Source organism: Sphaerodactylus townsendi, unplaced genomic scaffold (genome assembly GCF_021028975.2).
Source record: "Sphaerodactylus townsendi isolate TG3544 unplaced genomic scaffold, MPM_Stown_v2.3 scaffold_1085, whole genome shotgun sequence".
Classification (NCBI taxonomy): Eukaryota; Metazoa; Chordata; class Lepidosauria; order Squamata; family Sphaerodactylidae; genus Sphaerodactylus; species Sphaerodactylus townsendi.
In genome coordinates, this window is record NW_025949612.1 from 1 (window position 1) to 10,959 (window position 10,959).

Below are 10,959 nucleotides of genomic sequence, written 5' to 3' on the forward strand. Positions count from 1 at the left end.
GCCTGCTCAGCCCTGCCTGGGACAGACCCTCCTGTTGGTCTGCCTGCTTGGTGTGGTAGTAGTTAGCGAGGCTATAGGTTTTGGGGAGAGCGGCTGAACAATGGGGGCACCTACTTTGGGGCAGGGGATCCCGGTATTGATGGGACGGGGTAGATATAGCGGTAGGCGGCGGCCATATGATAGAAGACGAACAAGATACAGTCATGCTCGTTCGCCTTCTGACCTCCGACCTATCCCAAGAGACGACGGTGGCAGAGTTCAGGGTTACTCTGCTTCGTCGCTGGTGCTGATCAATGCCAGGTCCATCAACAATAAAACCGCTGTGCTCCGAGATTATCTTGAAGCCCAACAGATGGACCTGGCTTGTATCACTGAAACCTGGGTGCGTGAGGGTGAAACCGTCGCCTTAGGCGAAGTCACGCCACTCGGGTTCGCGTGCCTCCACCAGCCACGAACACAGGGCCGGGGGGGAGGTGTGGCGATGTTTATCCGTGATTCCATTCCCTTCAGGGCGGCCCCCATCCCAGAGATTGCCGGCATGGAGTGTGTCGGCCTAGAGTGGTTGGCCGTGGAGAGGATGGCGGTCCTCCTGGTGTACCGGTCGCCTAGCACACCAGGGGACAGCCTGCTGCAGCTGCTGGAGGTGGTGGCGGACTGGGCATTGTGGTTCCCCAGTCTTATTGTTCTGGGGGACTTTAATGTCCATGCCGACACCGCCTCATGTACAGTGGCTGCGGACCTGGTGTCATCCATGGCGGCACTAGGCCTCTCCTTGGTAAGTTCTGGCCCCACTCATGAGGCCAGCCACACGCTGGATTTGGTCTTTGGTTTGGGGGTTAATATGGTCATATCCTCTATGGATAGAATGCCATGGTCTGACCATTACGCCTTGAAGGTTCGGATGGCCCTGCCAAGCCAAACCCGTCTAGGCGAGGGGCTGATTTATGCCCGCCCGCGGAGACTTATGGATCCGATTGGTTTCCTGAATGCTCTGCGGGACCCTGAACCCGCCGGCACACTCGATGAGCAGGTGGAGGACTGGAACTCCCGGCTCTCCGATGCCATCGAGATTGTTGCTCCCCGGCGTCCTCTTCGCCCCCGTGTTCGGCAGGCTCCTTGGTATACCGAGGTGATCTGGCCAATTACCGCCCCGTCTCGAATCTTTCGTTTCTGGGGAAGGTAATTGAGAGAGTGGTGTTGGAGCAGCTTCAGGGTTTCCTGGATGACGCATCGGCTTTCGACCCCTTCCAGTCCGGCTTCCGTGCTGGGCATGGGACGGAGACCGCTCTTGTCGCCATCACAGACACGCTCCGTATGCAACTCGACCGGGGCGGATCGGCGCTGCTGGTTTTGTTAGATCTTACCGCAGCGTTTGATATGGTCGATCACGACCTTTTGACCCACCGCCTGGCCGCTTCCGGGGTACGGGGCACTGTCCTTCAGTGGATTGCCTCGTTTCTCCGGGACCGGAGTCAGCAAGTGTGGTGCGGGGATGAAGCCTCCCGGAGGTGCCCGCTTCAGTGCGGAGTACCGCAGGGAGCGCTGCTATCCCTGCTATTATTTAACATCTATATGCGACCACTTGCTCAGTTGGTGCGGAGCTTTGGGCTGATCTGTCATCAATATGCTGATGACACTCAGCTCATTCTGTTGATGGAGGGGGGAGCGGTTGCCGCCCCTGCGGCTCTCCAGCATTGTTTGGAGGCGGTAGCTGGTTGGTTGCAGCAGAGCAGGTTGCAACTGAATCCATCGAAGACGGAGATCCTCTGGCTAGACCGCAGGGGTGAGGTTAGGGATTTCCAGCCGCCGGTGTGGGAGGGGGTCTCATTGGCGCCGACCCCCTCTGTTCGCAGTCTGGGGGTCCACCTGGATTCGTCTCTCTCAATGGAGACCCAGGTGGCCCATACAACCCGGACTGCATTTTTCCATCTTCGCCAGGCCCGGCGGCTGGCTCCCTTCCTCTCCCAGGCGGATCTGGCCACTGTGATCCATGCAACGGTCACCTCCAGGCTGGACTATTGTAACTCGCTGTACGCCGGCCTTCCCTTGCGTTTGATTCGGAAGTTAAAACTGGTCCAACATGCGGCAGCACGCCTGCTCACAGGAGGCGCCTTCAGAGAACACATCCAGCCTGTGTTGCGACAGCTGCATTGGCTCCCGGTTGAATTCCGAATCATCTTCAAGGTGTGGGTTTTGACCTTTAAGGCTTTGCGCGGCCGGGGACCCTCGTACCTTCGGGACCGCATCACCCCATATGTCCCAACTCGGCCTCTGCGCTCTGCAGAGGCCAACTTACTGGTGGCCCCCGGCCCCTCTATGATGCGGCTGGCCTCCACGCGGGCCAGGACCTTTACGGCACTGGCCCCGGCCTGGTGGAACACCCTTCCTCCAGCTGTCCGGGCCCTGCGGGACCTGGGTGAGTTCCGCAGGGCCTGTAAGACTGTGTTGTTCCACCGGGCCTTTGGAGTGTCCAGCTGCTGACATGGTGCCCCCTTACTGCCCTGCCCCTAGGGCAGTTACATCAGGGTCCCCTCATATTGAGGGGTCCTGCCATCCCCCCCCCCATGGGGGTAGGTTTTAAATTGGGGTCGGACGCCTTTTAGTATGTATTATGGTTTTTTGCTGTTTTATGAGTTTTAAGCTATTCTATGGATTACTATTAATGTTTGTTACCGCTGTTTTAAAGGTTTTAGTGGCTTGTTTTACCCTGTTTTATGCTGTACACCGCCCGGAGCCCCTGGAGGATGGGGCGGCATAAAAGTTTAATAAATAAATAAAATAAAAAAATAAAAAAATAAAATTTGCATTTTCCGGTCCAGATGACATGGAAACCATTTTCCTTTGCCCTGTATTCATTTCCTACCCCTACATTCAGGGGGCTGTTTGTCTTTTAATCAGCAATCAAATACTGTTATTAAAATATATACTAAAATGTATGATGGGTTCCCTGAATTCCCCGTTCTCATTTTAATTTGAGGTGTCATGCGGAGATATAAGAAAGAAGGCATAACTTTGCAACAGAAAGGTTTAGGGCAGAGGTGGCGAACCTATGGCACGGGTGCCAGAGGTGGCACTCAGAGCCCTCTCTGTGGGCACACGCAAACAGAGTTGCCCCCCCCATTTAGGCTAGCCTGGGCAGCTGGGCTCAATTATTAGCATTACATCTAAGACCTAGTTTTGGGGAAGCAGTATAGGTAACCCTGTTAAGTGCTGTTAAACCCCACTGATTTTCATGCGAAGAACTAAAGCGTGATCCTTTACCTGGCAGTAAGCTCGGTTGCTGGCAATGGGGCTTGCTTCTGAGTAAACCCTCCTAGGGTCGTGATTCACCCGTTGGAAGAGTTGCATGGTTGCTTCAAAGCAAAGCCACCGACTACCACCAATCTTACTCCCAAGTAACGCACGTCTCAGAGCCAACTGTTTTTTTCTAAACGAAAACCTCAGTATTCAGGTTAAATTGCCATGTTGGCACTTTGTGATAAATAAGTGGGTTTTGGGTTGCAGTTTGGGCACTCAGTCTCGAAAAGGTTCGCCATCACTGGTTTAGGGACTTACTGTTTTTAAAAAATGAAAACTTGAGAATTCAGATCTTTGAACTACCCTACTGTGCATAGCGCATACTATTCATGGCTGTACGGATGATCTTGCCTTGTAATTTCTGCATCATTGAACAGCTCATGTCAACATGCCATTTCTCTTTCTCGAAACTACCCCACAAGGCCGTTGTGAGGACAAAATGAAAAGTGTGCAGGTGTTGGGGCAGGGGCAGAACTGTGTACGTTGCCCAGAACCTCTGGAGGAAGATATATGTGAAAAGAACCAATGTCTAAAAGCACAGGGTTGAAAAGCAATAATCTTTTAATCTGAACAAAAAGTTATCGCAACATAATGCACGAAATACCTCCCAAACAAGGTGTTTCTACCAGCTTAACCTGCTAGGTGAATGAAAGGACTTGTTCCTTCCTAGATCAAGAAATGAGGCTGCCAAAATGTGAAAAAAGGGTAATAGTTGGACAACTGTAATATCAGTCTAAAGACTGAGTTGTCTTGAATCAGAAGTTGCTCAGCTCCTGTCTGATTTTTGTATCAGGAGCCATTTTTTTAAAAAAGGAAGGTCTCTGCTCTGTTCCAAAGGGCTGTTGGGGCATCAATTGAAGCTACAGGAGAATCTGAGAAATCACCTGAATGCCCAGAAAGGCTTTGCGTATTTCCCTGAGTGGAAATGAGGTATGACACCGTGTCCCCGCAGGAAATTCCCGACGCTTATCATTGCCACGGAACAGTCGTTGCTTCCCAGTGGTGGCTTAGTTTTTGGGGAGGAGGGGAGTAGAGATATGTTTTTTGAAGAGGGGAGAACCACACCAGTCTCTGGGGAAGGGGGGAGTTACAGATAGATAATCAGGGAGGGGAGGGGAAATAAGTGCTGATATTCCTATGTCTGCTAATACCCAGATTCCTGAACACTCGTAATATACACCAACTGTCTTAATTAGTGGGAAGAAAGAGTCTGTTTTGACTTCTTCCTGTAGATATAAGCATACCTTGACTTGGTCCCTCAACTCAAGAGCCACAGTGGTGGTTAAACTATACAGGGACAGGCAGGTGAGGTGGGTTATTTTGGAAAGAGGACCATCTGGAAGGCTACCTGGTGTTTTCTCTAGGACAGGACTCCCCAGAACCTTTGAGCCTGTGGACACCTTTGAAGGTATCACCCAGCTACTGCCATTGAGCAACATTTCCAAAATCTGCACAGCCAATCAGAAGCTTTGTTGGGCGAAAGCCCCACTTTGCCTCATTTACTTTCTAAAAACGCTTGGTGGGTTCCAGGAAAAGGGTCAGCAGGCGCCACGGTGTCCATGGGCACCACGATAAAGAACCCTAGGCTAGAACTAGCCAGACTTTTTGCTTTAATCCAGGCGCTACATTGGACAGTAATTATTACAATCATATTCAGTATGCAAACAGCCAAAGACAGAGTTTACTGTTGCTTCACAGCTCCACAGTCAAGATTCATAAGAGAATTAACAGATAGGCGATCTACAAAGAGGACAATTTATAATGTAGGGTGCAGATCCGGGTTCTTCGAAGAAAGGATGGCAGCTGTGAAGGCTCTCTAGTCTTACAGGATGGGTTCCTCATAGTTTTTTCTGGAACGTTGGAGAAGCAACTGCCTGCACTAAAGTGCAAACTTGCAGACATACGAGCGCTCGCTTTTGCAATTCTCATCGTTCCACTCAAGATAACCTGGAAGGAAAAAGAGAAACAGGATAGGGAACATTTTTTTCTGTGCTTTAGGATCATTGATGTGGCTAGTCTGATATTATCAGATATCAGGAGCTAAGAAGGGTCAATCCCTGTCAGTGTTTGGATGGGAGACTAGTAAAGACGCCAACCCAACCCCCCCGGGACCGTTTGCACGAACAGTCCCGGAAACTACCGCACTGCTCCGTCGCCCGATCGACTCACCTTCCCTGCGACCATCCGGCGCGTCGCCAAGGCCAGGGGACATGCCCCCCTGCTCTGCGCGACCACTCCGGAGTCGCAGGGCGGGGGGGCATGCCCCCAGGCAGCGACGTGCCGGACGGTTGCAGGGAAGGTAAGTCGATTGGGACAGGGGGAAGGGATGGTGCCTTCCAGCCGGTTGGAAGCCGCTGTTTCCCAAAAACCTCGCTCAGGGAGCGAGGTTGGGAAACAGTGGCATCGTGCAGCTTGGGAGGAGCGAGGGAGGCGCGGCTGTGAAGCAGCTGCGCCCCCCATGCGAACAGCTCCCTGGGGATGGCGTTTTTGCCGTCCCCAGGGCGCTGTTTTTGGCCCGTCCGGAAAGGGCCTTGGGTTGGTTGTGGTGGGTTTTCTGGGCTGTGTGCTGTGGTCTGGTAAACTTTGTTCCTAATGTTTCACCGGCATCCGTGGCTGGCATCTTCAGAGGTGTATCACAGGGCTCAGAAAACCCACCAAAACCAGCTGAATCCGGCTGTGAAAGCCTTTGACAAGTCTTGGGTTGTTACGGAGAGGCAGGCAGTAGCAAATCACCTCTGAATATCTCTTGCCTTGAAAACCCTACAGAATTAGCTGTACCCTACAGGTTAGCTGCGACTTGGTGGCGAAAGGAGATGTTTTGGTGGGAATGGAGGTGGCTGAACCATGCTTTGTTCTGGCCATGCGGAAAGAGCCACAGAGATGTGTCTATTTTTAAAAAATTACTTCCCACCAATGCGTAGCCACGCAATAAATGAACCACCGCAGCCATGCCAATGTCCCACAATACAACCATCTGCACCTGTGGAGCTATGTGGCTGCAAGCCACAAAATTAAAAACAGAAGGAAAAGGGAGGTCCATAAAGCGCCTCCTGCCCGCAAGTGGCGGCAACCCAGGATTTTGGACAGCAGCTCTCCAATACGAGGCCTTTCACATCACCTTATGGATAATGAGACCCTGCTGGTGGTCCCAGACAGTTCCGAGTTTATAAACGTTAAAACTAGAGTCTTAATGAAGCGGATAAGGTGTTCCACCTGGAACCAGTGTAGCTCACAGAGCATCAGTCACATATGGACTCCGCATTTTGACTGATAAGGACCTCCACGGCTGCATTTTGGTCCTACTGGAGCTTTCAGATCAGAATCAAGGGCAAGCCTGCATAGAACAAGTTGCAGTAACCAACTTTGGAGGTGACCATTGCCTGGGACCTACGACCCAGAGGTGGGATCCAGCAGGTTCTCACAGGTTCCCGAGAGTAGGTTACTAATTATTTGTGTGTGCCGAGAGGGGGTTACTAATGGGTGATTTTGCCACGTGATTTTGGCCTTAGTTACGCCCCTCCTCTCAGCAGTAGCGCGCAGAACTGGAAGCAGTCTAGCAGGAGGTGCACTGGCGTGCGTGGCAGCCTGCGCCTGCGTGCATTCGTTTCCTGCCCAAGGACCGGCGCAGCGGCTGCGTCCTTGCCACAGCCCCGCCCAGCAATGCCCTACCCCGGAATGCCCAGCCACGCCCCCATCGTTCCCCGCCCAGCCCCATTGGCGCTACGCCACAGTTTGAATTTCACCACCATGGGAACCTGTTACTAAAATTTTTGGATCCCTCCTGCATGCAAAGCCCCTTTCCAAAGCTTGAGAGCCAGCACGGTGTAGTGATTAAGAGAAGGTGGAGTCGGTGGAGAACCAGGTTTGATTCTCTTCTCCTCCAGACAAGTGGTGGACTCTTCTCTAGTGAGCAGGGTTTGGTTCCTTGCTCCTGTATTCCTACTGGGTGATTTTGGGGTAGTGGCAGTTCATTCAGAACACTCTCAGCCCCACCTGGTTCACAAGGGGTCTGTTGTGGGGAGAGGGAGGGAAAGGAGCTTGTAAGCCACCTTGAGTCTCCTCACAGGAGAGAAAGGTGGAATATACATCCTCCTCTTCAGTGGTGGGATCCAAAAATGTTAGTAACAGGTTCCCATGGTGGTGGGATTCAAACTGTGGCGTGGTGCCAATGGGGCTGGGCGGGGCACGACGGGGGCATGGCCAGGCATTTCAGGGACGGGGCATTCCTGGGCGGGGCTGTGGCAAGGATGCAGCCACTGTGCCAGTCCTTGGGCAAGAAACGAATGCACGCAGGCACAGTCTGCCACGCACGCCCGTGCACCTCCTGCTAGACTGCTTCAAGTTCTGCGCGCTATTGCTGAGAGGAGGGGCGTCACTAAGGCAAAAATCACGTGGCAAAATCACCAGTGAGTAACCCCCTTTCGGCACACACAAATAATTAGTAGCCTACTCTCGGGAACCTGTGAGAACCTGCTGGATCCCTCCTCTGCTCCTCTTCTTCTGTACTGCCACTCCATCTCTGGGAGACCCACAGCTTTGAGATGTCTCACCTGATGATGAAAAGACTCACCTGAGTGACACCAAAGCTCTACGCAGTATTCGTTATTTCCAGAATTGCTAGGTTCACCAGCAGCCCAAGGCCTGTAGTTGACTATCGATCTATCAGACCATCTCCAGCGTCGGTTCTGCATTGACAAGAAAGAAGTTTTAGTTAGGGGCAGAAGGACAAACAACGAGGGATATATTTACATAGGAAATGTGCCCGCTGCCTTTCCAGAGATTTGTCCAAGGTAGCTCACCATGAAGTCTTAAAAGCATGAAAATAAACCAAAGCATAATCATGATGCGTTCCTCTTCGCTCCAGCATCAGAGAGAGGAGCCAGCCTTTCATACCAGGTGCTTCAGAAAACAGAGGTTGGGTAATGCCAGAGGTGGGATCCAGCAGGTTCTCACCAGTTCCCAAGAGTGGGCTACTAATTATTTGTGTGTGCCAAGAGGGGGCTACTAATTGGGTCCGCTTTTCCGTTAGAAATCCCATTAGGTCCAAAAATCATAAAGTTCTGTTGTTTCCTATGTGGCTGGTTAGCGAAGGTAGAAAATGGGAGATAATTCTCCCTGTTGGGCTGTTTCAAAAACATGTTTTAGAAATATGGTAAAGTTCCTTGTTCCAGGAAAGTCTCCTTCTTTTGATTTCTAGAAACAAAATTAAGTATTTGAGAGTATTAAGTATTTGACAGGCAGTCAATTAGAGGAGAATTCGTTGTTTCTGTTGGCAGTAGACGATAGGACTTGCTATAATGAGTTTAAATGATGGACAGAAAGATACCAGCTGGAAATTAGGAACTTTTTTTTACAGTAAGAGTTTTTTACAGTAACAGAGAAATTATTAATGCCCCGCCCCCGAAATGCCCGGCCACGCCCCCGCCGTGCCCCGCCCAGCCCCATTGGCGCTACGCCACTGTTTGAATCCCACCACCATGGGAACCTGTTACTAAAATTTTTGGATTCCACCACTGGGTAACGCTGCTGCCGTTGTCAGATTTGAGGGCTGCTGGGATTGATTGGCCTTGGTGTGATCTAGCGAAGCTATTCTTACATTCTTATGAAAGTTCCTCCTTGAATCTGATGTCGTTGATCTCCATTAGGCCAGTTTCTTGACCAGTTAATTGACTAGACTGATTTTATTGATTTGAAAACATTTCATGAGTAAGGTTCCCAGGTCTCTCCTTGCTGCCTGTGAGAGATCTTGGAGGGTGGTGATGATATTGCTTCCATGCCTGATGCCAGAGCGCATGCATTGCAATTGGGGGGGGGGGGATGCTCTAGCACTAACCCTCATCCCCTGTCATTTGCATAGTGTTTCAGGAAGAGTGATGGAGCATCTGCCCTCCACCCTGTAATGCTAGCACCCTTGTATGCCCTGGTCTCTCTCCCCCCTTCTCTTTTGGCCCACCCTATTCCTCCTGCTGACTAGCTGAGTGTTGACGGGCAGTGGCGATTGCCTGCTATTGCCTGCAGAGCCCTTCGGGGACGGGGCAGTACAGAAGCCCAAAGTATAAATAAATAAATAAATAAAAATTACTGTTACCACCCAGGAAAATAGCCAAAATATTTTCCTGAGTCGAGTTACCGGACTACACTGGCTCCATGTCAGGATGCAGAGACCTGTGTGGCTCAGAAGCCTCCACAAGGCTTGCAAGGGAAGTAGATATGTGATTGTGCCAATGTTATATGGCTTCCCTCTTGCCTCTGCCCCTTTTAAGGTGTAATGAAAGCCCCTTTAGTGTTGAATTTATGATTTGCCCGCTGTTTAGGATTATATTTTAGCTAGGTTCTCCGGTTGATTTAAGGTTTTGTTACTGTGTATTTAGGATATTCTTGTCTATCAGTATTTGTGCTTGTACTCTCTAAGGTTTTCTCCAATGTTTAAGGTTAGAAATATTATTTTTGACATTTGTGTTTGTTAGTAAAAGCTGTAGTCTGTAGAAGCTGATATTAAGGGACAAGGAAGTTAGCCCTGGAATTCAGTTTGGACCAACACCCAGGTAATCCCATCTTCACCAACAAAAGGGTCTTTTGACTAACAAAGGATGGACTCAGGGTGTGTGGACTGGCTGTTGGAAGATGTCACCCTGTTTTGCTATTGGACTGTTTGAAGTTTTACTCTCGGGATCCAGGAGCTCATTGGACTGTTCACATCCTTACTTTCAGGATCCAAGAATTCATTGGATCATTTAAATTTGTCTCTGTCTAACACTCCCAAGGAACCACCAAGAAGGTGCAACCTTTTCTTCTGGGATTTGATCTCATCAGCATGTGCAAAAGGATTGTTTTCTCCCTTTGGTGTTCTAGGATATCTTCTCTGCATTAGATGGAAGGAGACCGCCCCCTTCCTGGTTTTGCACTATGGGGGTGGGACTGCCCTACACCCCCTTTCTGGTTTACTGGGGAAATGTATAAAAGGGGCTGATGCACAGTTATGTGTGCGGTCCTTTTCCTGAGCTGTGCCAAGAAATCACTTGCCAATAAAGAACCTCCCTGCTTTCGAAGAATCTCCGGTCTCCTGCGCCTTTCCTCCTTGCCTTGCTGCCACGAGCTGAAATCACTCCTAGAAATCACTTTACGTTACCAGGGCAGCAATAACATTACCAGGAATCTGGGAACTCTATTTATGAGGAATACTGTTTCGAAATCAGTCGTATGAATTTAAGAAGTCAACACAAACAAGCAGAGTGGATTCTCACCCTCTGGGGGTCGTGCAGTCCGATCCAGACATTCTGGCAATCTAGCTGAGAGGCCTTGATGTGTTTGGCCAACACGGCTCCTTCGGCTTTGCTAGAAATGGAAGCGAGGTGCCCGTTGGTGCCTTGGCTCTGGCAGTCGATCTGGGGGAGGGAGAAGAAGGATCAGGTAGGGGAGGGGCATTTTAGGGCCATCGGGTGCTGCACTGTCAAATTACAATGACCGCCACTCTTTTGTGGAAGAATGACAGAAATCTGACTGAGGGCAACATTCAAAACCAGCAGGAGGCCATTTTTAATCTTCCTAATACTATTGCAGAATTGAAAGCTGCTTCTTCTTCCAAAACAAATAAGCAGAAAACACTTCAAAGGCAAACTGCAATATGAAGGTGCCGAGTTCAAATTCATGAAGGAATGAAAT

General features: G+C 50.4%; 1 protein-coding gene across 1 annotated transcript; it reads right to left on the reverse strand.

The window, feature by feature from the left end:
• Positions 1 to 4,949: 4,949 nt before the first annotated feature.
• On the reverse strand, positions 4,950 to 10,682 carry LOC125424810 (C-type lectin mannose-binding isoform-like; the record flags this gene model as incomplete). The annotated part of the gene is made up of 3 exons (XM_048482237.1): positions 4,950 to 5,244; positions 7,868 to 7,982; positions 10,542 to 10,682. Coding segments are annotated over 3 exons (324 nt in total), but the record flags the coding sequence as incomplete, so codon positions are not given.
• Between the last annotated feature and the right edge of the window lie 277 nt (positions 10,683 to 10,959).